At 41.1% G+C, this 27,785-nt stretch overlaps 1 protein-coding gene and 1 long non-coding RNA gene across 2 annotated transcripts in view; both read left to right on the forward strand.

Annotated features, from left to right (window-relative positions):
- Positions 1–14,977, forward strand: part of LOC143998196 (uncharacterized) — a 190,247-nt gene extending 175,270 nt beyond the window's left edge. The window contains exon 3 of the long non-coding RNA XR_013277776.1: positions 14,900–14,977. This is a non-coding gene — a long non-coding RNA (uncharacterized LOC143998196). The remainder of the gene's footprint in view (positions 1–14,899) is intronic.
- Positions 14,978–15,007: 30 nt separating this feature from the next.
- The window catches only part of DGKB (diacylglycerol kinase beta), a 662,201-nt gene continuing 649,423 nt past the window's right edge, over positions 15,008–27,785 (forward strand). The window contains exon 1 of the mRNA XM_077490704.1: positions 15,008–15,143. Coding sequence (XP_077346830.1) covers positions 15,065–15,143 — 79 coding nt within the window. The 5' untranslated portion in view covers positions 15,008–15,064. The remainder of the gene's footprint in view (positions 15,144–27,785) is intronic.

Below are 27,785 nucleotides of genomic sequence, written 5' to 3' on the forward strand. Positions count from 1 at the left end.
CTTTATATAATAGTGCTTTTATAATCTCACAGAGTTGTGGGAGGTTTCCTGCTGTGTGACTTAATGGCAATAAGAGGGTGTAGTGCAAAAAGAAATATATTCCTTCTCCATCATGGTATTATTGAAGCGATTTGAATATATTCCTTTTTTAATTTTTTTGCAAATGCTCGATCATATTATCAGGAGTATTCAAATAATATCACTTGTACTTATCCCTTGAAAGAAGTTTAAGATTATAATGGAAAAAAAAGGATAAGAGGAAAAGCTGTAATTAATTTGATGGTGCGTGTGTGTACTAGTGGTGGTCAGCTTGTAGAGGGCCGCCCCTAACATATTGAGAGGATATTAAGAACTAGCTTTCAAGCATTTTGGATGTATTACGTTGAGTAAGTTAGTCCATTCAAAATAAATGCCCTAAAATTTTAATGCAGAATTATTGGGACATTGGGAATAAAATAAACCCCATGGTCATTGACAGTGTTGCTAACCTAATTTCCCCATGTTCAGTTACAGTGCTAGTTAACCACTTCAGTCCCGGAAGGATTTACCCCTTTCCTGACCAGAGCACTTTTTCGCGATTCGCCACTGCGTCGCTTTAACTGACAAATGCGCAGTCGTGCGACGTGGCTCCCAAACAAAATTGGCATTCTTTTTTTTCCTACAAATAGAGCTTTCTTTTGGTGGTATTTGATCACCCCTGCATTTTTTATTTTTTGCTCTATAAACCAAATAATAGCGACAATTTTGAAAAAAAATATGCATTATTTTTTACTTTTTGCTATAATAAATATCCCCCAAAAATATATAAAAAAAAAGTTTTTCCTCAATTTAGACCAATATGCATTCTTTTACATATTTTTGGTAAAAAAAAAATCGCAATAAGCGTTTATTGATTGGTTTGCACAAAAGTTATAGCGTCTACAAAATAGGGGATAGTTTTATGGCATTTTTATTAATATTTTTTTTTTTTACTAGTAATGGCTGCGATCTGCGATTTTTATCGGGACTGCGACATTATGGCGGACACATCGGACAATTTTGACACATTTTTGGGACCATTGGTATTAATACAGCGATCGATGCTATACAATTGCATTGATTACTGTAAAAATGTCACTGACAGTGAAGGGGTTAACCACTAGAGGGCGGGGTGGGATTAAGTGTGTCCTAGGGGAGTGTTTCTAACTGTCTGGGGGATGGGCTTGTGTGACATGGACACTGATCGCTGCTCCCGATGACAGGGAGCAGACGATCAGTGTCCTGTCACTAGGCAGAATATCGGCATCTCCCCGTTCTTCAGCTCCGTGACATGATGGCAGGTATCCCCGTAGTGATCGAGTCCACGGGTCCCGCAGGCACGGTCACGGAGCTTGCGCAAGGTGCACGCACGGCGGGAATTTCAAAGTAACGTATGGGTACGTTACTTTGCCCAGCCGTGCCATTCTGCCGATGTATATATGCCGAAAGCGGTCGGCAAGTGGTTAAACCCCCCCTAACACACACACATTGGTGAAATTGACCACCCCCGCCCAATCAGGAGTGTTCCATGGCAGCTGCTGGTCTCATTCCCGCACCCTGGTTTTGGCTGAGCTGCACCTACAGGGTGATTAGCGTAGACCATGGATGTTCAAATTGTGGCCTTCCAGCTGTTGCGAAACTAGCAGTCCCATCATGCCTCTGCCTTTGGGAGTCGTAAACACACAAATCCCTGCTCTTTGAGGAGAGGAGAGACAGATCGTGTGTTCCTACTAGCTAGGAACAATGATCTGTCTCCTCCTCTAGTCAGTTCCCTCCCACTACAGTTGAACACACACTAAGGGAACACATTTAACCCCTTGATCGCACCATAGTGTTAACCCCTTCCCTGCCAGTGTCATTTACACAGTAATCAGTGCATTTTTATAGCACTGATCGCTGTATAAATGTCAGTTGTCCCAAAAGGTGTCCGATCAATGCCGCAGTCCTAATAAAAATCGTTAGATCACCATCATTACTAGTAAAAAAATAAAAATAAAAATGCCCATAGTTTGTAGATACTATAACTTTTGCGCAAACTAATTAATATACGCTTATTGCTTAATATGTAGAAGAATATATATTGGCCAATACTGATAAATAAATTTGATTTTAAAAAAAAATGTGAGGATATTTATTATAGCAAAAGTAAACAATATTTTTTTTGTTTTTTTTTTTCAAAATGGTTCGCTCTTCTTTTGTTTATAGCACAAAAAATAAAAACTACAGAGGTGATAAAATCATCATTAAGTCAATTTTGTTTGGGTACAGCATCGCACGACGTTAGGGGCCAGGCACATGGATTAGGGGGTGTTGTCCCTGTACCCCTAATGGAGCGGCTGCCACGGTTTGCAAGATAACTGAAATACATAACAGGCGATATCATTTGCTGCTTAGTGATTGCAGTATTCTAGTCTGCATCTCCCCAAGGCAATACTCAATGCATTTAGGCATCTAGACATGATGAATACGACTTGCTGATGTTCAAACCGAGCATCAGAATGGGGAAGAAAGGGAATTTAAGTGACTTTGAACGTGGCATGGTTGTTGGTGCCAGAAGGGCTGGTCTGAATATTTCAAAAACTGCTGATCCACTGGGATTTTTGCACACAACGATCTCTCGGGTTTACAGAAAACGGTCAGAAAAAGAGAATATATCCAGTGAGTGGCAGTTGTGTGGACGAAAATGCCTTGTTGATGTCAGAGGTCAGAGGAGAATGGGCAGACTGGTTCCTGATGATAGAAAGGCAACATTAACTCAAATAGCTACTCGTTACAACCAAGGTATGTGGAATACCATCTCTAGACGCACAACACGTCGAACAGTGAAGCAAAAGACCACAGCGGGTGCCACTCCTGTCAGCTAAGACCAGGAAACTGAGGCTACAATTCGCCCAGGCTCATCAAAATTGGACAATAGAAGAGCGGAAAAACGTTGATCTGACGAGTCTCAATTTCAGCTGCGACATTCAGATGGTCGGGTCAGAATTTGGCGTAAACAACATGAAAGCGCATGGATCCATCCTGCCTTTTATCAACGGTTCAGGCTGGTGGTGGTGGTGTAATGATATGGGGAGTCATTTCTTGACACACTTTGGGCCCCTTAGTACCAATTGAGCATTGTTTAAATGCCCCGGCCTGAGTATTGTTGCTGACCATGTCCATCCCTTTATGACTACAGTGTATCCAAGGCTTTTTTTCTCAGGGAATAGGTGCAGGAACTCCCCCCTTCTGCATCACCCTTCGTCTCTGCCCCCCTACCTGTCTCTGAGCACCATCCCTTGGCTCCACCACCCTACCCACCTCCCAGCACAGCACCTTTCAGAGAATACAGAACCAAGTATTTTGTGCTACTATAAAATTTGTTAATGAAAACAAGAAAGATAGTAAAAGAGATCCCCAGCAATGAGCAACAACGACTTCACCCCAGAAACAAAGGACCCCCTCCCAGCAACAATAGATCCCCCACACAACAAAAGATTTTCCCCCAGCAAAGTACCACCCCAGCAACAATAGACCTCTCCCTCAACAATAGATCCCATCCAGCAACAATTGACCCCCCCCCCGGAAGGAAAGACCCCCCCCACCAGCAACAGTAGACTTACCCAGCAACAATAGACCCCCACACAAAAAAGGATCCCCACCAGCGATAATAGATACCCCAGCAGCCAGCATCAATAGACCCTCCAGCACCCTTTTGCCAGTACATACATTCAGTGCTGGAAGTGCCGGAACTGTGTTCCTCCTGTGTTCCCGCTGAAAAAAAGCCCTGAGTTTATCCATCTTCTGACGGCCCCTTCCAGCAGGATAATGCACCATGTCACTAAGCTCAAATCATCTCACCACTGGTTTCTTGAACATGACAATGAAGTCACTGTACTCCAATGGCCTCCACACTCACCACATCTCATCCAATAGAGCACCTTTAGGATGTGGTGGGAGATTTGCATCATGGATGTGCAGCCGACAAATCTAGAGCAACTGGGTGATGCTATCATGTCACTATGGACCAAAATTTCTGAGGAATGTTTCCAACACCTTGTTAAATCTATGCCACGAAGAATGAAGGCAAAAGGGGGTCCAACCCGGTAATAGCAAGGTTTTGTTGAGTACCAGCCGGTGAATGTATATCCCATTTATATTACATTTTTGCCCTTGGGTTTAGATATCCTTTAAGGGCTAATGGGTATATGGATAACCAACATGAGTGGAAACAATAGAGTGAATTATTATTAAAATGGACAAACAAAGGTCACTAAATGTACACATAATACTTATAAATATGGTCTAGAGAGGAAATGTGACTTTTGTCTATGAACCACGGATCTGTAATTTAGTATGCAGGCCAACCCTGCTGATCAACCTTTGTGTGTTAGCTCCCTGTTACCTGCTGTGTGCACTTCTGTTGTTCTGTTACCGACTTTGGCGTGTCCTTGACTATCCCTGTTTGCCTGTGATCCTGACCTTTTGGCGTGTCCCTGACTATTCCTGTCTGCTTGTGGCGCCGACCTTGGCTTTGTCCCTCACTATCCCTATCCTCCTGTTGCCTACTGTGAGTGTGAGCTGGGGGACCCTGGGGGTAGCGACTTGGAGCCAGTTGCAGCCAAGTCCATCCTCACCACTAGAGGCGCTGGTGAACACCTGCTGGCTCTTAGACTCCGCGCCCCAGGGAATCTTACGCTCTAACCCCAGTGGGATCTGTCTCCTGTCCGCAGCAGTGAGCCGTAGGGTCCACAACCTTGCGGTGCACTCCTGATCCTCATCTGCCACCTCGCCTCAAGGTGACCTGACACCAGCACCCTCTTGCCAGTACATACTTTCAGTGCTGGAAGTGCCGAAACTGTGTTCTCCCACGTTCCCGCTGAAAAAAAGCCCTGAGTTTATCCATCTTCTGATGGCCCCTTCCAGCAGGATAATGCACCATGTCATTAAGCTCAAATCATCTCACCACTGGTTTCTTGAACATGACAATGAGGTCCCTGTACTCCAATGGCCTCCACACTCACCACATCTTATCCAATAGAGCACCTTTAGGATGTGGTGGAATGGGAGATTTGTATCATGGATGTGCAGTCGACAAATCTAGAGCAACTGCGTGATGCTATCATGTCACTATGTACCAAAATTTTTGAGGAATGTTTCCAACACCTTGTTAAATCTATGCCAAGAAGAATGAAGGCAAAAGGGGGTCCAACCCGGTAATAGCAAGGTTTTGTTGAGTACCAGCCGGTGAGTGTAAATCCCATTTATATTACATTTTTGCCCTTGGGTTTAGATATCCTTTAAGGGCTAATGGGTATATGGATAACCAACATGAGTGGAAACAATAGAGTGAATTATTATTAAAATGGACAAACAAAGGTCACTAAATGTACACATAATACTTCAAAATATGGTCTAGAGAGGAAATGTGACTTTTGTCTATGAACCACGGATCTGTAATTTAGTATCCCAGTGACGGAGAGGGATCTGTTTTGATTGATGCTTTCCATCAGTAAACATCTGGGGGTTTAATACTTGCTGGATTAAAGATTTATATTTTTAAGTCAGTATACGCGAGCAAGCTTATCCTTTTATTTCTTTGCATGCATGCATTAAAAATTGAGTTCCACTTTATGAAATAGTTTAAAGTGGTGGGATTGTGGAACTAAGCCATGTCAGATCTGTATCAGCAAATGGATGACTTTGCCTTCACAGCCGACTGATCTAAGAAAATCTCTTGATGGGTTTTCATTGTTTGGCTCTTATTGGGTATGAAAGCTGATATGAAGAGGCACCAAACCTGAAACACAAAGATGACATTTTGCATATGTTTATGCAAAACTCTCAGGATCTTGTTTGATCTACAGATAGTGAAGATAAGGTGGTGATGCCAGTGAAATATTCCTTCCTGTGCGCATACAATTCCGATCATGTTCATAACTGTACAGAGTAACAGGTATTAGTCTACAGCTTAAAGGATATCTAAACCCAAGAGCAAATATTCTATATTTTGCAGCTTAGCAGTCCTTAGAGTCTATATTTGCTTCAATATAGACTCTAAGGACTGCTAAGCTGCAAAATATAGAATATTTGCTCTTGGGTTTAGCTATCCTTTAAGCCTATGGAGAGTACAGTAAGTAGCCAAGAACAGAAAAATAACCTCCAGATATATCAAGGAGGGCACCGCTCTATAGCCACTATGTAATTATCCCGCTCAGATTACTGCTGCCAGGTGCCTATCCTCCAGCAGAGCACATCTAGCCCAGTAACTGAACTACATGTCAGGACATGGTTCACCTGCTGGTGGCATTATGGTTCCCTGGGTGGAGGGTTTTAGTTTTAGTGTCCACCAGCAGATGTCTCCTAGTAGACAGCAGTTTCTAGTATCAGTCTCCACCTGATGCTGGTTGCTGGGAGGGTATTTAGTCTCTCCTCTGCTATGATGCTTGTTGCTGGGAGGGTATTTAGTCTCTCCTCTGCTATTATACTTGTTGCTGGGGGGTATTTAGCCTCTCTTCTGCTATTATACTTGTTGCTGGGGGATATTTAGCCCTCCCTCTGCTATTATACTTGTTGCTGGGAGGGTATTTAGTCTCTCTTCTGCTATGATGCTTGTTGCTGAGAGGGTATTTAGTCTCTCTTTTGCTAATACACTTTACATCAGTGTTTTGTTTTGTTGTGCTAAGTCAGATGCTGCTTTCCATTTATCTTGCTCCTGATCTTTCTCTTGCCCTCCTGTATCCTGCTGCCTTGTATCTTTTCCCCTTGTTCCTGATCCCAGCCCTCTTTGGCCCCTTCCTTGCATCTATGGTATTCCCTGTGGCCTGTGTTCCTCTAGTGGGAGGAATAGTGGTGCATCATTGGTATTAGTGTGAGGAATAGTGACCCATTCCTGGTGTCAGTGGGAGAAATTGTGGTTTCTTATTGGTGGCAGTGGGAGGAATATTGACCTATCATTGGTGTCAGTGGGATGAACAGTGGCCAGAGGGCCAGACAAAGGTAAACAAAGGGCCACATCCAGCCCACCAGCCACAATTTGGAGGCCACTGGATTTTATAATACTCATGCTGGTCTAAATACAAAATACTGGAAGCTGATTGGCTCACAGTTACACCATTTTTTTTCCCGTGAATAAATCTGAACACATGTATACAAACTGCACAATGTTAACCTCCTTCTTTTTTTTATTATATAAAAGCATAACGTCTTTGGCTCCATGCAATATTCAGATGGACTGGAATAGCTAAATAGTATCCCAGGGACATAGAAATTCAGCAGCTTTGGAAATAACGTTGGCGATCCTCACATGTGGACTGATTGCAGGCCGACAGGGAAAGTAACACTTGAAGTGGAATGCGGAATGACACATTTTACAAGCAGAAAACACACACAGAATATTTATGATTGCTCGTGGCCTTCTGCATCAGAACGCCTGGCTTTGGCTTCCAGTGGAAACACGCTTTGAGACGCAGCGCCTGTTTGTGGTCGACTGATATACATAACCTCACAGCTAGTTCAAATTGCGGGCCTGACTTAAAGCCGACCTTTCAGTAAACAGACATTCTGCATGAATAAATCATTTCCTGACACGCTACAATATACTGCAATTGTATCATTTCTTTTTAATCATTAATCATTTTTTTTTTCATCAAGAAAGTGTTTCTTAAGGTTCTAATTTTTCAAAAAATTTTTTATACTTACCTGCATCATGTAATGGTTTTCCACAGAGCAGCCCCGATCTTTCCCCACCGAGTGCCACCCAGTAGCAAGATGGGGGCACTTGGGCAGGCTCCTTCCAGAGTCATGCTCCTGTGAGTGGCAATTGTCCATTCCCAGGCAGAGCGCGGCTCGGTCCTGCCCCCCGCTCTCTCCTTATTGGCTCACTGGCTGTGATTAAACGTTGGTCTGTGTGAGCCAATGAGGAGAGAGAGAGACCCCGAAGAGACGCTGCTCTCGTGCACATTGCTGTGTCGAGATGGGGCATGGGTAAGTATAAGGGGGGTTGGTGAGTGGAGGAGCTGCACCCAGAAGGTTTTTTTCTGTTACCATAGAATGCATTAAAGTGGTCAGAAGGTTTTTTTTTTTTTTTTTTATCTTAATGCATTCTATGTATTAAGATAAAAAAAAAAAACTTCTGTGTGCAGCAGCCCCCCTCAGCCCCCCTAATACTCACCTGAGACCATGTTGCACAACAGACTCGGCTGCACGGGACTCTCCCTCCTAATTGGCTGAGACAGCAGGGAAGCACCATTGGCTCCTGCTGCTGCCAATCAAAGTCAGTGAGCCAATGAGTAGAGGGGGTGGGGCCGGGCATCAGATACACTTGGGTGCCCCCACAGCAAGCTGCTTGCTGTGGGGGCACTCGGCAGGAGGGAGAGGCCAGGAACGCCATCAAGGCTCTGGGCTGCACTGTGCAAAACCACTACACAGAGCAAGTAAATATATAACAAACGAAAAGGAAAAAAACTGAGACTTTAGTATCACTTTAAAGAGGGAGTCTTCCTAAAAAAAAATATTAAAAGCCAGCAGCTACAAATACTGCAGCTGCTGACTTTTAATAAATGGACACTTACCTGTCCCAGGGTCCAGCGATGTCGGGAGCTGAAGCCGAGCAATCCTTCCTCATTGAGGGAATCAGGAAGTGAAGTGTTGCGGCTTCACTTCCCCGTTCCCTAGTGCGCATGCGCGAGTCGCATTGCAATTGTTTCCAGCTATCTCCTGGGACCTGTGTGTTTCCCAGGAGACAGCGGGGGGCTGCGGGAAGGGGCGTGACTCCTGCGGGAGACTATTCCCGGAAGTGGGTGCAGATACCTGTATTATACAGGTATCTGCTCCCCCCCCCGCCCCCCTGAAAGGTGACAATTGTGGCAAAAAAAATATATATATATATATATATATATTTTTTTTTTAGCAGAGATCCTAGGGCAGTGATGGCAAACCTTGGCACCCTGGATATTTTGGAACTACGTTTTCCATGATGCTCATGCACTATATAGTGTAGTTGAGCATCATGGGAAATGTAATTCCAAAACATCTGGGGTGCCAAGGTTCGCCATCACTGCCCTAGGGAATAAAATGGCAGTCGCTGCAAATTTGTACGTCACAAGGTAATTGCGCAGCAATTTTTCAAACACAATTTTTTTGGGGGAGCCAATCAGTGGGAGTGCCGGGGGCCCGCTGAGGAGTCTGGGAAGGGGTACTTAAACAGGTGTGGGTCACGTGTTCGGGGTTCTGGAGTTGTTCGTGAGACCCGTGTGGTCTGGTCTGGTTCCAGGGGCGGGGAAGCCCCCGTGAGCTGTCCCGGTCACAGGGTGTCTGATACCCCGCAGTATGTTCCTGTCAGTGGCCCCTGATAGACCCGTCTGGTCTGGGGTAGGGATCCGTCTGTTACCGAGTTTCGGAACCAGCTGGTCTGAGGTGCTGTAACTGAGGGAGGATTCAAAGTGTCCGGGTGTGCTCTCGGCCTGGAGGGACACCGCAACTCATGGAAGTGACCGGGGAGGACTCTTCGGAGGGGGGCCGGCAAGTGCCATCCTGAGAAGTGCCTGGTTACTGAGTTGAGAAGGACATTGACGAATTCACACTTTTCCAGTACCATTGAGGAAGCGGGAAACATTCCAGGTACAGTGGAAAAAGGTTCCTCCTGTTCACCCTCAGTTGATTGTTCAAGTTTTGAGTCAACGTGCTGACTGCCATGATCTCTGGCTAGAGATCTGTTCAGCCTTGAAGTACCCAGCTGCGAGTGGCTACCCTCTGGGTGGATTTAGAGACTTTGTTAAACCTGCAGTCCAAGGTACCTGAGTTCTTCACCCGTGCCCTCTGTTCCCTAAGAGACTGTGTTGTGAAAGTTCTACTGCAAAATAAACCTTTTTGAAAGGACTTTATCTGTGTCAGTGTAAAAGTCGTTGGGTATCAACCCTGGGAACCCCTAGACGCGTAGGAGCAGGCCAAGAGAAGGTAACCGGTAAGCCCAACAAGTCAAGGCCGCCCTGCAAAAGATGTGGCCGCTACAACACTTTCATGAATGAAAAGAAAACAAAAACACAATATTTACCCCCAGTTTGTTTGTATAATGTGAAAGATGATACGGCAAGTAAATAGATAGTAAATAGATACCTAACATGTCACGCTTTAAAATTGCGCACACTCGTGGAATGCGCCAAATTTTTAAACTTAAAAATGTACATAAGCAATGCTTTAAAAATGTTACCAGTTTAGAGCTACAGAGGGGGTCTAGCACTAGAATTATTGATCTAGCGTTTGTGGCGATACCTCACATGTGTGGTCTGAACACCGTTTACATTTGCGGGCGCGACTTACGTGTGTTTTTTCTTTGCCGCGCGAGCTTGCAGGGATGGGGGCGCTTTAAACATGTTTTTATTATTTATTTTATTGTATTTTGTATCACCGCAATCAGCAGAGTGAGAGCAATAATTCTAGCAAAAGAACTCCTCTGTTACTCTAACCTGGTAACTGTCACATTTTTTTGAAACGTCGCCTATGGAGATTTTTAGGTACCGTATTTTTTCGTCAGTCTACAAGTGTGCGCAATTTCAAAGTGTGACATGTTACATATCTATTTACTCGACGTAAACATCATCTTTCACATTATACAACAAAAATTGTACTAACTTTACTGTTTATTTTTATTTTTTTATTTCATGAAAGTGTCTTTTTTCCCCAAAAAATGTGTTTGAAAGACTGCTGCGCAAATACCGTGTGACAGAAAATATTGCAACAATCACCATTTTATTCCCTAGGGTCTCCTCTCAAAAAAAATAATTATATATATATATATATATATATATATATATATATATAATATATATATATATATATAAAACAGGGCTCGACAAAACCCGGGCGCCAGGTCGCATTGGCGACTAGAATTAGCGACTGGCGCCTGGGGCAGCACAGCTGGGGGTATCCTGTCTCCGTGGACCCCCCCAGCGTGATTGCGTCGGGTCGCGCCGCCGGCGGCCGGTAATTGAGCCCCCGGCTTTGAGGCCTTCTGTGATGCTAGCTATTCCCTTCTGTGATCCTATTCCTTCTGGAATCTGGCGCCATCTTGTGGTGGCCGTTGGAATTACAACCATTAATGCTAATAGATCTCCTTCCATTTACTTAGAAAACCTAAACATTACATACATATATACATACATATATATGTATGTGTGTATATATATATATATATATATATATATATATATATATATATATATATATATACATACACACATACATACATACATACACACACTTTTTTTTTCTTTTTTATTCTAACAAACTAGAGAGTAAAATGGTGGTCGTTGCAATAATGTCTGTCACACCATATTTGCACAGCGTACTTACAAGCGCACTTTTTTTGGGGAAAAAATAATTTATTTAATAAAAAAAAATAAGACAACAGTAAAGTTAGCCCAATTTTTTTTATATTGTGAAAGATAATGTTACGCCGAGTAAATTGATACCCAACATGTCATGCTTCAAAATTGTGCCCGCTCATGGAATGGCGACAAACTTTTACCCTTTAAAATCTCCATAGGCGACGTTTAAAAAATTCTACAGGTTGCACGTTTTGAGTTACAGAGAAGGTCTAGGGCTAGAATTATTGCTCTTACTCTACCGATCGCAGTGATACCTCACATGTGTGGTTTGAACATTGCTTTCATATATGCGTTCGCTTCTGCACGCAAGCTTGGCGGGACAGGGCGCATTTAAATTTTTTTTTTTTTTCTTATTTTTAACTTTTATTTTTATTTTTTTTCACTGTTCTTTTAAAAAAAAAAAATGTGTGTCACTTTTATTCCTATTACAAGGAATGTAAAAATCCTTTGTAATAGAAAAAAGCATGACAGGTCCTCTTATATATGAGATCTGGGGTCAGAGAGACCTCACATCTCATATTTACATTAAAATGCAATTTAAAAAAAAATCGTCATTTGAAAAAAATAAAACAAATAAAATGTCCCTCTAATAGCTATGGACAATGACTTGGAGACAGGTGAGGGGCTGGGGGCGCTATCTTCCCCTCACTCGTCTCCATGTCAGGCCAGGGACAGGTCCAGATCGCCGTCACGGACTTGGCTCCTAACTTTTTTAGCTGGCTCCTAGACTCCAAGCAAATTTGTCAACCCCTGATATAAAATGTTTGGTAATGTCAGAAACCGGCTTAGGCGTGAAAGAGTTAATCCATATTCTTTCACAATTATTGAGATCTCTCATACAAACAGCTCTTTATTATATAGTTCCACGCCCTTGTGCTATGTGTGCTTTGATTCCATCTACACTGAGGTATATGTTTTACTATATGTATTGTTGCAATGTACTTCATATTTTTTACAATTTATCAATGAGGTTATTTAATAATAAGGGTCCTTTCACACGGGGCGGATCAGTTCTGATCCGCCCCGTGGATGTCCGTTTGCTCAGCGGGGATCACTCCGCCGATCCCCGCTGAGCAGGGAGATGACAGGTCTGTCTCCGCACACTGCGCAGGGACAGACCTGTCACAGCGCCGCTCTCCCCTATGGGAGATCGGATGACGACGGACCGCAGTGCCCGTCGTCATCCGATCCGATCCGCAGACGGATGGAAAAATAGCTTTTTCCTCCGTCACACTTTTTCGGATCGGAGCGGGTCGGATGTCAGCGGACATGTCACCGCTGACATCCGACGCTCCATAGAGCTCTATGGAGCACCCGTTCAGGTCCGCCTGAAAAACTGACAGGCGGGCCTGAACGGGACGTTAGTGTGAAAGGGGCCTAAAACCTTTTTGTTGTACTTGATGTATAAATATGTTATATCTTAGCAACTGTCAGTTGCGCTCCTCACTCAAAGTCCCAACTCTCTGTTTTCTCATATAATAGAGATGGAGGCACATGATGGAGGCACATGATGTCATGTACCTCATTTAATGTCCCAAAAAAAACCCTCTCTTTTTTGAAGTGACGTCGTGATGTCACTTTCGGCCTCCAAGGGTCATAGAGCTGGCCGGGGATCAGATGGTCCCAGGCCAGCTCTATGACCCTCAGAGGCCAAAAACATTGTTACTGCAAAAAAAGAGGGGGTTTCTGTACAATGGTACCCAAAAAAGAGAGGGGGTTTTCTGTACTATGGTACAGAGGGGGTTTCTATATATATGTTTATTATTATAATAAAACACATATGAGGGGTATTTATAAATAATTTATAAAGATATATATATATATATATATATATATATATATATATATATATATATATATATATTATTAATTACTTATAAATACCCCTCATATGTGTCTTCTTATAATAGCAAATATTTTTTTTTTTTTTATGTTCTCAACCTAAAATTAAAAGCCATTGGTTCCAGTACTAGAAAATAATTTTTAGACATTGTAAATCAATGAATAAGATTCCATCAGCACAGGAAATAGTCTAATAATAATATATATTTTTAAATGTGTCTTCTTATAATAATTATAATAATTGATTTTTTTTTTTAACCTAATAAATAGATTAAAAAAAGAAACAAAAACATTATCTATTTCCTATAATGATGAGGAAACTGCGGTTGGCGTCCATAGAAAAGTCTTTGCTACGAATACTGTAGGTCCTTGCTGAGTTCTGTATTTTTTCTCTTAATTGAAAGCCATTGGTTCCAGTACTAGAAAATCATTTTTAGACATTGCAAATCAATGAATAATATTCGATCAGCACAGGAAATATTCGAATAATAATATATATATTTTTAAATGTGTCTTCTTATAATAATTGAAAAAACATTAAAATTATTTTTAACCTAATAAATAGATTAAAAGAAGAAACATAAAAACAGTATCTATTTCCTATAATGATGAGGAAACTGCGGTTGGCAACCATAGAGAAGTCTTTGCTATGGATAATCTAGTTCCTCGTTGAGTGCTGTATTTTTTCTCTTAACTGAAAGCTATATATATATATATATATATATATATATATATATATATATATATATATATATATATATATATATATATATATATATTATTTCTAAATACTCCTCATGTGTGTATTATTATAATAATATTACATAATAAAATTATATAAATTAATAAATAAAAAAATAAAATAAAAATTAAATTAAATTATACATATATATATATATATATATATATATATATATATATATATATATATATATATATATATATATATTTATAATATATTTTTTTATTTATTTTTTTATTAATTTATATAATTTTATTATTATTATAAGAAGACACACATGAGGAGTATTCAGAAATGATTTATAAATGTTTGCTGTCATAAGAAGACACACATGAGCACATGAGGAGTATTTAGAAATGTCTGTGTTTGTTATTATAAGAAGACACATATGAGGAATATTTATAAATAATGTATATGTTTATAAATACCCCTCATATGTGTCTTCTTATAATAACAATCTTTTTATTTATTTTTTATTTTTTTCTCAACCTAAAATTTAAAGCCATTGGTTCCAGTATTGAAAATATTTTTTAGACATTGTAAGTGATTGAATAACATTCAATCAGCACAGGAAATCATCTAATAACAATATTATTTTTTTAAAGTGTCTTCTTATAATTAAAAAATATATATTTTTTTATTTTAACCTAATAAATAGATAAAAAAACAATATATATTTCCTTTAACAATGAGGAAACTGTGGTTGGCATCCATAGAGAAGTCTTTGCTATGGATACTGTTCTGTATTTAACCTAAATTGAAATGCATTGGTCATTAAATATTGTTTTCTTAGAAAAAAATAAAAAATAAATCTGTATGATTAGCTGGATTTGCTGAGTCCTCTTATAGTAGGGGGGGAGGGGAATATGACTGGACAGATAACGCTGAAAAAAATCCTCCAATATTTAATTGTATTTCTTTGTCTTTTCAGAGTTTTAAACGCACAATGACTTCATAGAGGATTTCATCTCTATAATTATCCCTTCACCGCGGACTGAAGACTCTCGGGGGGGAGGGGGGGGATTGGGAGAAAATTATATCAATTATTGCTTCCTTCCGACTGTCACACTCATCCGCTCGGCAGCCTGGAGCCTGTATGACCATAATGACGAACCAGGAAAAGTGGGTCAATCTCAGCCCTGCAGAATTCGCTCAACTTCAAAAGTATGCAGAATGTAAGTATCGTTGGCTTCTGAATATTTTAATCTTCACACTTAATTTTCAAGGAGCAGCGGGGGGGGGGGGGAACGATCGGCAAACATCTGCAGAAAGGGAAGTGACACCTCCGGGGGGTAATTCATGGAATTTGTGGCCTTCTATCCTTATCTGGTATTAGAAGAGTTGGTTGCAGAGGACAGAGAGGTCCATCACAACACCCATACTGGGGTTCACCTCCAATGCCGCGTACACGCGACCGGTTTTCCCGTCGGAATAAACTCTGAGGGTTTTTCCGACAGAGTTCCAATGGAATTCCGCTGAAACTGTCTTGCGTACACACGATCACACCAAAGTCTGACCGTCAAGAGCGCGGTGACGTACAACACGTACGACGGGACTAGAAAAAGGAAGTTAAATAGCCAGTAGCCAATAGCTTCCTTCTCGTACTTGCTTCAGAGCATGCGTCGTTTTTGGTTCATCAGAACAGCATACAGACGAGCGGTTTTCCCAATAGGAATCGGTTCCTTAGGAAATATTTAGAACATGTTCTATTTCTAGGTCCGTCAGAATTTTAGAGAAAAAAAAAGTCCGATGAGGCATACACACGATCGGAATATACGATGAGAAGCTCCCGTCTGACCTTTTCTGTCGGACATTCCGCTCATGTGTACGCAGCATTAAGCTCATGTTCAATCTGATTATATGTTGCCTTCCCTAGTTCTTGCACCCCCCCCCCCCCCCCCCCCCCCCAACATGAAGATCAGTGATGGCTGGTGCTCAGTTTTCTTTCGGGGGCGGTCCGCGGCTCCCCCGCGTCTCTTCCCGAATACCGGCGGTTGCATCTCCTCCAGGCCAATCAGGACCCGCAGCCAGACAGGGTCTTAGGACTCAGGAAGCGGGTACTGAGACCCGATCGGCCGGGAGGAGAAACAGGAAGACATAGCGAATATATTAGACATGTGCAGAATGTTTTTTTTTTCGTTTCGATTTGTTATTTACATAAATTAGTTTAGTTAAATTCGTTTCATTTGTTTAACCTCTTGCTTACCGGGCACCTAAATCCCCCTCCTGCCCAGACCAATTTTCATCTTTCAGCGCTGATGTACTTTGAATGACAATTACGCAGTCATGTAACACTGTACCCAAATTACATTTTTATCATTTTTTTCCCACAAATAGAGCTTTCTTTTGGTGGTATTTGATCACCTCTGGGGTTTTTATTTTTTTTGTTAAAATTATTTACAAAGACCGAATTAAAAATAAAAAAAAATTATATTTTGTTATAAAATTTTGCAAACAGGTAATTTTTCTCCTTCATTTATGTGCGCTTATGAGGTGGCACTGATGTGCACTGATAGGTGGCAGCGATGGGCACAGATGGGTGGCAATAATGGGCACTGATCGGTTACACTGATAGGCAGCACTGCTAGGTGGCACTGATTTGCACTGGTGGACATTGATAAGTGGCACTTGTGGGCATTGATAGGTGGCACACATGGGCATTGATAGGTGGCACTGGTGGGCAATGTGAGCACTGGCAGGTGGCAATGGCAGGTGGCACTGGCAGGGGGTAGTGGTGGGCACAGGTGAGGCATAATTGCCTCTTCGGGACCAATGTCCCTTGCAGATAAGCCGGTGATCGGCTTTTTTTTCTCAAGCTTTTGTTTACATCATGTGATCAGCTGTCAGCCGGGAGCGGCCCCTTACTCGGGTCTGTGATCACCCGAGTCTCAGTAACACGGTGATCACAGGGCGTGCGCAGGGAGCGTGCAAAGGGGAGGCCGTCATCCCGGAGATTGAGGTCCACGCTGTGGCCATCATTCGGCTATAGCACAGACGGCAAGTGGTCAATTTGTTTTTGGAATTTGCTTTGTTTATTCGTTTTCAAAATCAATTAAAATTTTTCGAATTCGGAACGATTTGAAACGTTTTCGAATAGTTTTCCAAATACGCATAGTTTTCAAATTCGAAAAATTTTCAATTTCAAAAACGTTTTTAAATTTGAATAGTTTTTTAAATCGAATGGTTTTCCAATTTCCAAAGAGAATAAAATAGAATAGAAAATAAAGGAATAGAAAAGAAAAACAAATACTTTTTTTTTCTATTCTATTCATTTATTTTCTATTCTCTTTTATTCTCTTTGGAAATTGGAAAACTTTTTGAATTCGATAAGTTTTTGAATTTGGAAACATTTTGAAATTGAAAATATTTAGCATTCAAAAACTATTCGAAATTGATTCAAAAACTTTTCGAATCGTTCCGAATGCGAAAAATTTGAATCAAGTCGAAAACGAATGAACAAAACTAAAACAAATAAACCAAACGAAAACAAATTTAATGAATGGAACTAATTTAACTAAACAAATTTATGTAAATAACAGATCAAAATGAAACAGTTTTTTTCAAAAAGTTTTTGAATTCGAAAAGTTTTCAAATTTGAATTTGGAAACTATTCAAATTCGAAAAGTATTTAAAAACAATTCCGTCCAAATCTTTTTTTTCGTTATTTTGTTACATTTGATTGTTTTAAATTTGGTACAATTCTAATTCAGAAATTCGGATATATCTGAATTTCCAGAAAATTAAAACTCTTCTGAATTTTAATTAGGAACGAAACGAACTGCACAGGTCTAGTAAATATTAATTTTCTAATGTCACACAACAGGCTGACTCTGGGCGCAATACTCTGCGCCCCGGGCCCACCCTTTTTTTAAGCCAATTAGAGCCTCAGGCTCTTATCACGTGCTTTGAAAAAAAAGAAAAAAACATTGGAATCCATACATCCGGCACCCTTCCTGTAGATTAGGGGCTGGATACATGGATTGGGGGGGGCAGCGCCCCTGCACCCTGCATGAGCGGCCGCCACTGCTTTCCATATTAATTTAGATTCAATGGGCCTCTGACTGTGCTTCGTGGTGTTTATCCCCTTCCCAGCCAGTGCCAGTAGTACAGTGACAGTGCATATTTTTTAGCACGGATCACTGTATTAGTGTCACTGGTTCCTAAAAAAGTGTCAAACGTGTCTGTTAGTGTCCAATTGTCCGCTGGAATATCGCAGCCCCACTATAAGTTGCTGATCGCCACCATTGCTAGTAAAAAAATAAAAATAAATACTCCATAGTTTGTAGATGCGATAACATTTGCGCAAACCAATTAATATACACTTATTTGGATTTTTTTTACCAAAAATATGTATCAGAATACATATTGGCCTAAATAGATGAAGAAATTAGATTTTTTTTTTTTTTAAGTTTTATTTTTTTTATTGGATATGTTTTATAACAGAAAGTAAAAAGTATTGTTTTGTTTTGTTTTTAAAATTGTCTTTTTTTTTTTTTTTAAAGCCCCAACAATAAAAAAAAAAAAAATGCAGAGGTGATCAAATACCACCAAAAGAAAGCTCTATTTATGGAAAAAAAGGACACATTTTTGTTGGGGTACAGAGTTGCATGACTGCGCAATTGTCAGTTAAAGTAACGCAGTGCTGTATCACAAAAAAAACGGCCTGGACATGAAGGGAGGTAAATCTTCCGGAGGTCAAGTGGTTAAAACAAGTATTTTCCTATGTACTGTACTGCACTTAGTTGGCGTCCTCTGCTGTTTCCTTTATATATTGCAGAGATGAGGATTCTCTTTGCTGAGCTGCCACAGATATCTTGAGATCTACGGACTTTTTTTAGTTTAACCACTTGACCTCCCGAAGATTTACCCCCCATGACCAGATCATTTGTTGCGATACAGCACTGCGTTACTTTAACTGACAATTGCACAGTTGCACGACGCTGTACCCAAATTCAATTTAAGTAACTTTTTTTTCCATAAATAGAGCTTTCTTTTGGTGGTGTTTGATCACCTTTGCGTTTTTTTTTGTTTTTTTTTGCACTAAAAAGGAGCAGCGGATGATGCTTGAATAAAGATGGCTCCGTCCTTCTGGACAGAAAAACATATGAAGGCATTATCAGGGATGTATTGTGATCTCTGTTAGAGGAACAATTCATTCTGATTGGCTGCTGCATTTTGGAAGTTCTCCTTGGCTACATCCTTGCACACACATGCACTATATTACCAAAAGTATCGGGACGCCTGCCTTTACACGCACATGAACTTTAACCACTTAAGGACCAAGCCTCTTTCTGATATTTGTTGTTTAGAAGTTAAAAACTGTTTTTTTGTTTTTTTCCTAGAAAATTACATAGAACCCCCAAACATTCAAAAAAAAAATTCTAACACCCTAGAGAATAAAATGGCGGTCGTTGCAAAACTTTCTGTCACACCGTATTTGCGTAGCGGTCTTACATGTGCACTTTTTTGGAAAAAAATACACTTTTTTGAATAAAAAAATAAGACAACAGTAAAATTAGCCCATTTTTTTATATTGTGAAGGATAATGTTACGCAGAGTGAATTGATACCCAACATGTCACACTTCAAAATTGCGCCTGCTCATGAAATGGGGACAAACTTTTACTGTTAAAAACCTCTATAGGTGACGTTTAAAAAATTCTACAGGTTGCATGTTTAGATTTACCTTTTATTTTTTATTTTTACACTGTTTAAAAAAAAAAAAAAAAAAAATGTTGTCACTTTTATTCCTATTACAAGGAATGTAAACATCCCTTGTAATAGAAAAAAGCATGACAGGTCCTCTTAAATATGAGATCTGGGGGTCAAAAAGACCTCAGATCTCATATGTACACTAAAATGCAATAAAAAAATAAATAAATACATTTCATAAAAAAGAAAAAAAAATATTAAATGTCATTTAAAAAAAAGTAAAAAATGTTGCTTTAAGAGCTTTGGGCGGAAGTGAGGCCGCGTACACACGGGCGGACTGTTCGCCCAACTTTGTCCGCTGAACAGTGTTTGGGCGGACAGTCCGCTCGTGTGTGGGCTTTCAGCGGACAGTTTCAGCGGACAGTTTGACGGACAAGGTTTTTCGGAATTTCCGAAAAACTGTCCGCTGAAACCTTGTTTCAGCGAACAGTCCGCTCGTGTGTAGGCTTGTTCGTCAAACAAAGTTGCGCGCATGCTCAGAAAGGATTTTCACGCCGAAAGCTATAATGCAGTGTATAGGACGTCGTATTTTTCGTCCCGTCGTACGTGCCGTTCACGTCATCGCGCACGGTTTCAGCAAACTGTTCGTTCGTCGTGTGTGGCCATGTCCGTCCATGCTAATTTTGAGCGGACTGTTTGCCGAAACTGTTGGACGGACAAAGTTGGGCGAACAGTCCGCCCGTGTGTACGCGGCCTGACATTTTGACGTCGCTTCTGCCCTGCAATGGTTTGGAGATGGGTGATCTTCCCCTCACTCATCTCCATACCAAGCCAGGGAGAGGACCCGACCACCTGCCGACGGCTCCGGTAAGCAGCGGAGGGCACCGGAGAGAGGCGCCGGGGTTATGGCAGTAACTGCTGCCATAACAAAGATATCCCTCTTCAAACTGCCAACATATACAGTATCGGCGTGAGCTGCTCTGGAAGTGGTTAGTGGCATCCCAGTCTTAGTCCATAGGGTTCAATATTGAGTTGGCCCACCCTTTGCAGCCATAACAGCTTCAACTCTTCTGGGAAGGATGTCCACAAGGGGGGACACTTTTGGCGCGATTTTGGGACCATTCACATTTATTCAGCAATCAGTGCAATTAAAAATGCATTGATTACTGTGTAAATGTGACTGAATGCTGCCTCTGCAGCTAAAGGAGGAATGAGTGGGATGGTAGTAAAACCGCGGGCTCAACTGCAGAGTTTTACCGCCCCCCAACCACTAGCATGAATGGGGCCCTTAAGTGAAAAAGCGCCTAGCATTTTATACCAATTTACATGAGTGGGCTGCAGGTTTGTTAGATAAAGACGTCTTTCGAAGCTCCTTTCCTTTTAATTGCGGCAAATTGAAATACAGCGTGTTCTAATTGAGCACATAATTAATTAAATACGGAGTGTAAAGTACATTTCCTTTCAGAACGAAATGAGGCTGACAGAGGAAGGCAGATACAAATCATCGCTGACCTTCCAGCCAAAGCCAATACATTTTGTTCTAGAGCAAATTACAGGGGTATTAACAGGAGGGTACATTTAAAAATTCATTACACAAAAATGACATTAATTCACCTTTAACCTTAAAGTGTAACTCTATTATTGTTGAGAAAAACACAATCCCCTCTGGGTGATCGATGTACATTGCAGGGATTTTAACAAACTTTGTAACAGATTCCTACCTTTAGTTTCTGTGAAGAAATAGCTGCTTGTTTCACCATGTCCTTTGCAGAATGATTCAGGATGAGAAGGTCTGGTTCATTGTAATCACCTGGTGCACTCTCAGTGGTCTAATGAGAAAAGTTGCAGAAGTATTTAACCCTTAAGGAATATCTCACCAAAAACAAAACTTCCTATTGTAGGAGATGCCCAAAATCGGACTTCTTAGTGTAGACTTCTGGGAAAATCATTGAGCCAATTACACAGACAGGAAATTATATTTATGAAGAGGGGGGGGGGGGGGTGTATAGAACACCTCAAGGTTGCCATATTGTGTTGAATTTTACAGAAAATGACAGCTGCTGCAGATTGAAAAGTAAAAATAATTTTTTATTACTATTAACCACCGTTTCAAAAGTGTCATATCTGTCCGCGGCAATGTCGCAGTCCCGATAAAAATCGCTGATCACCGCCATTACTAGAAAAAAAAAAATGCCATAAATATATCCCCTATTTTACAGACGCTATAACTTTTGCGCAAACCAATCAATATACGCTTATTGCGATTTTAATTTTTTTTACCAAAAATATGTAGAAGGATACATATCGGCATAAACTGATGAAGACATTTGTTTTGTATAAAAGAAAATTTGGGATATTTATTATAGCAAAAAGTAACAAATATTTGTGTCTTTCCTATGCTAGTAAAAAAATAATATATATATATATATATATATATATATATATATATATATATATATATATATATTTATATTATTAATTTTTTTTTTTTTTTTTTTTTTTATTGTCGTTCTACTTTTGTTTTATAGTGGAAAAAATAAAACAGCAGAAGTGTTCAAATACCACGAAAAAAAAGCTCTATTTGTGGGAAAAAAAGGACATAAATTTTGTTTGGGTGCAATGTCGCACGACCGCGCAATTGTCAGCTGAAGCGACGCAGTGCCGTATCGCAAAAAAAAATGGCCTGGTCATTAAGGGGGCAAATCCTTCCGGTCCTTAAGTGGTTAACTGACAATTGCGCGGTTATGCAATGTTGTACACAAATGAAATGTATGTCCTTTCCCACAAATAGAGCTTTCTTTTGGTAGTATTTGCATTTTTATAAATAAATAAATAAAAATAAAAATCTATTTTAAAAAATATATATATATTTTTTACTTTCTACTATAAAACATATCCAATATATATATATATATTTTAAAAATCACATTTCTTTATAAATTTAAGCCAATATGTATTCTGCTACATATTTTTGGTAAAAAAAAATCCCAATAAGCGTATATTGATTGGTTTGTGCAAAAGTTATAATGGTTATTACAAACAATGTGATATTTTTATGGCATTTTCATTAATTTTTTTATTTTTTACTAGTATTTGCAGCGATCAGCGATTTTTAGCAGGACTGCAACATTGCGGGGGATAAATCGGACACCTAACTGACACTTTTTTGGGAACCAGCGATATTATTATAGTGAACAGTGGTAAAAATATACACTGTCACTGTACTAACGACACTGGCAGGGAAGGGGTTAACACCAGGGGCGATCAAAGTTCAGTGTGTCGCTAGGGGGTGCTTGCTAACTGTGTGGGGGATGGACTGACTGGCGGAAAACAGAGATCCATGTTTTTGCTTAGCAGGAACAGAAGATCTCAGTGTACTTCCCTGTCAGAACGGGGGATCTGCCTTGTTTACATAGGCAGATCACAGTTTTGCCTCTGTGGAGTGGATCCGCTGATTGGCTCCCCCTCTTGCCCATCAGCGCCCCCCCCCCCCCCCCCCCCCCCCCCCGCTGTCTATGGCCTGAGATGACGTACAGGTACGTCATTTTGCAAAATCGAGCCAACCTGCTGCAGTATCTGGTCAACCACTTGACCTCTGGAAGATTTACCCCACTTCATGACCAGGTCATTTTGTGTGATACGGCACTGCATTACTTACACTGACAGTTGCGCAGTTATGCAACATTGTACACAAATGAAATTTATGTCCTTTCCCACAAATGAATCTTTCCTTTGGTGGTATTTGCATTTTTATTTATTGCTCTATATAAAAAAGGCTGACAATTTTGAGAAGGAAAAAAAATGTTTTTACTTTCTACTATTAAAACAATATACAATAATAAAAAATAATAAAAATCAAATTTCTTTATAAATTTAGGCCAGTATGTATTCTGCTATATGTTTTTGTTAAAAAAAAAATCCCAATAAGCGTATATTGATTGGTTTGTGCAAAAGTTATAGCGTTTACAAAGTATGGGGTATATACTGGTAATGCTGGCGATCAGTGACTTATAGCGGGACTGCGATATTACAGCGGACAGTTGGACACTAACTGACACTTTTGACACTTTGCGGAAACCAGTGACACTAATACATTGATCAGTACTAAAAAATATATACTGTCACTGTACTAATGACACTGGCTGGGAAGGGGTTAAACATCTAAGGCTATCAAAGGGTTAAATGTGTGCCTAGCCAGTGTTTGCGTGTACTGTGTGTTCTGCCTTTACTAGAGGAAGGAGGGATTTTATTCACAAAATCCACACAAAATCCATCCCTCCCCCCCCCTATCAAAATGGGGGTGCATATCTATCAGAATGACAATCGGCGGGTGGCGGCGGACATCCAGTGCCCGGCCCCTGCAAATTGGCTTTTGCTGTGAATAATCACAGCAGAAGTGGCCCACCGGCGGTGCATTTAATCTCTGTGATTGGTCACAGCTAATCACATGGTACAGATGGGCTGTGATTGGCCCTGTCTGTACCATGTGATCACTGTGACCAATCACAGAGATTAACACAATAAACGGCATAAATGGAAGCCTTTCATTGTGAACAATTCTCATGTGATCTGCTGTGATTGGTCACAGCGATCACATGGTACCAACAGTGGGCCAGTACACAGATCCATTATCTGCTGTGTCCACGGGACACAGCGGGCGACAGATTGCGCGGCAGCGGCGTGGCAATCGGGGTACACACAGCACAATCTGGGGAAGACATCATTTGAAATCCACCTGGATCTAGAGCGATTGTCATCAACCCGCCTGGTTGTCATTTGACTATAGGCCAGGCAGGATTGCTCTAGATCCAGGTGGACCTCATATGATATCTTCCCCGGATTGCGCTGCAGAGCTATCTGTCGCCGGGTGTGTCCCCGGAACACAGCGGGTGACAAATCTGTGTACTGGCCCACTGCTGGTACCATGTGATCACTGTGACCAATCACAGCAGATCACATGACAATTGTTCATGCCGTTTATTATGTACTATTGTGTTATCTCTGTGATGGGTCACAGTGATCACATGGTACAGACAGGGCCAATCACAGCCCATCTGTCCCATGTGATTAGCTGTGGCCAATCACAGATAGTCACAATAGCAAACACTTATTGAATACATTTCATTCACTAAAAATTGTTATAAGCAATCAAAGTGTGCAACAAAAAAAAAAAAAAACCCTGATCATCTCCCTAGAGTAGTACAGTGTTACTATGGTAACAGTGTATGGCACTAGTCACTGTATGCAACAAAAAAATTTAAAAATATGTAAGAAAAGAAAAATAAAATGTAATAAAAAGAAAAAATATATAAAAAAAAATTTAAAAAAATATATTGTTTTTTTTTTACATTCTTATATGGTGACACTGTGCTGCACTTCATTTTCCCAAAAATTGTGTGAAAAAAAAATAAAAAACTTACCATGCCTCTTACTAAATACCTTGGACTGTCTACTTTTCAAAAAAAGGGGTAATTTGGGGGATATTTGCACTGTCCTGCTGGCGTTTTAGGACTGTCGGTATATCAGGATTGATCGATTTTCAGATATATACTGTATCATAGTTTGTGGATTCTATAACTTTCCTACAGACTAAATAATAAACACTGATTTGGATTATTTTCACCAAAGAAATGTAGCAGAATACATTTTATCCTTTATCCTAAATTCATGAATTAAGATTATTTTTTTGCAAAATTTTTATAACAGAAACACAGCGTGCTTTAAAAAAAAAAAAATTTTGGACTTTTTTTGTTTAGCAAAAAATAAAAAGCCCCAGAGATGATTAAAGCGGAGGTCCACCCTAAAGTGGACCTTCCGGTCATTGGAATCCTCCCCCCCTCCGGCGCCACAATTGGCACCTTTCAAGGGGGAGGGGGGTGCAGGTACCTGTACAGTACAGGTATCTGCACCAACTTCCGGGATAGCTCTCTGCGGAAAGGGGCGTAGATTACGCCCCTTTCCGAAAGTCCCCCGCTGCTTGCTGGGAAACACACAGCTCCCAGAGACAGCGGGTCCATCCTTATTGCGCAGCGCGACTCGCGCATGCGCAGTAGGGAACCGGGAAATGAAGACGAAAGGCTCCACTTCCTGATTCCCATACCCAAGATGGCGGCGGCAGGACCCGAGAGACGATCGAGAGATCGGCTTCGGGTGCTGACATCGCGGGCGCGCTGGACAGGTAAGTGTCACTATTTTAAAAGTCAGCAGCTGCAGTATTTGTAGCTGCTGGCTTTAAAAAAAAAAAAAAAAAAACGCGGAGTCCCGGCGGACTCCCGCTTTAAATACCATCAAAAGAAAGCTCTGTGTGAGAAAACATATAAAAATATAAATTGGGTACAGTGTTGTATGACCGCGCAATTGTTATTCAAAGTGCGACAGCGCTGAAAGCTGAAAATTGTCCTGGGCAGGGAGGGGGTGAAAGTGCCCTGTATGGAAAAAGTCTAAAATATTTTACAATTGAAATGCTACTTATCAATAGAAAACCTGAGAATGCGATGATACACCCAACCATCTTGATGAAATTAACTGCACATCAAAGCCCCCCCCTTCACTGACCCCCCTTCACTTCAGAAACCTCCGATCATACCAGAGTTCCCCCCCCATTACATCAGAATCCCTTCATATAGGGGGCTCTTGCCACACTAGAGCCCCCTTATCAGTCCAGACCCCCCCGCGGTACATGAAAGCCCCCCGATCGCATCAGAGTTCCATCATCACAATGAAGCCCGTATCATAGAGTCCTCTCATCATAACAGAGTCCTCCCATCACAGAGCCCCCCAATCACACAGTCCCCAATTCACATCAAATTCCCCCCCCCCCCCCACGACAGTTCCAACCAGAGCCCCTATATCACAGAGCCCTCTCATCACACAGTCACCCTCTATCACAGAACCCCTCAATCACACAGTCCTCCCATCACAGAAGTCCCCCCTTAACATTAGAGTCCCCCCACCAATAACACAGCCCTACATTACAGAGCCCCTCACCCACAGAGCACCACCATTACACACTTCCTTTTATCATAGAACCTCACCCCAAAAAAAGTCCTACCATCACAGAGCCCCCCAAACACACAAACTTCCCTATCACAGAACATCCAGGTACATGGTACCCCTAACTTGCGTGTTTTGCGGCCGGCGGTCAAAACTTTCCTATCCTGAACAGGATTCTCTCGCGCTCAGGATAGGGCGGTTAGAGGAGGTTGAGGTTGAACCTCCTCTAACCGTAGCAGCTCCTCAACGATCCTAAAAGCCTATGTGTATATGGACACTTATGCCGCGTACACACGATCGGACATTCCGACAACAAAATCCATTGGATTTTTTCCGACAGATTTTGGCCCAAGCTTGTCTTGCATACACACAGTGGCACAAAGCTGTCGGAAAATCCGATCGTTCAGAAAGAGGTGACATAGAACACGTACGACAGGACTATAAAGAGGCCAGTAGCCAATAGCTTTATTTATTCTGAGCATGCGCGGCACTTTGTCCATCGGAATTGTCTACACACGATCGGAATTTAGATGATCAGATTTTGTTGTCGGAAAATTTTAGATCCTGCTCTCAAACTTTGTGTGTCGGAAATTCTGACGGAAAAAATGTCCGATGGAGCCCACACACACGATCGGATTTTCCGACAACACGATCCGATCGCACATTTTCCCGTCGGAAAGTCCGACCGTGTGTACAGGGCATTATGCCGCGTACACACGATCAGACATTCTGACAACAAAATTCCATGTTTTTTTTTCGGATGTATGTGGGTTCAAAATTGTCTTGCATACACATGGTCGCACAAAGTTGGTCGGAAATTCCAAATGTCAAGAACGCGGTGACGCACGACGCTTACGACGAGCCGAGAAAAATTAAGTTCAATAGCCAGTGCTGCTCTTTTGCATTGATTCCGAGCATGCGTGGCACTTTGTGCGTCGGAATTGTGTACACGCGATCGGAATTTACGAGAACGGGTTTTGTAGTCGGAAAAATTTGAGAACCAGATCTCAAATTTTGTGTGACGGAAATTCCAATGGAAAATGTCAGATGGAGCCTACGCATGGTTGGAAATTCCAACAACAAGCTCCGATCGCACATTTGCCATCGGAAAGTCCGACCGTGTGTACGGGGCAATAGGCTTTCATGAAGTTGCGTTTTAATTTTACAGCGATT

The sequence above is a fragment of the Lithobates pipiens genome, unplaced genomic scaffold (assembly GCF_037356315.1).
Source record: "Lithobates pipiens isolate NorthernLeopardFrog02 unplaced genomic scaffold, aLitPip1_a1.2 Scaffold_19, whole genome shotgun sequence".
Taxonomy (NCBI): Eukaryota; Metazoa; Chordata; class Amphibia; order Anura; family Ranidae; genus Lithobates; species Lithobates pipiens.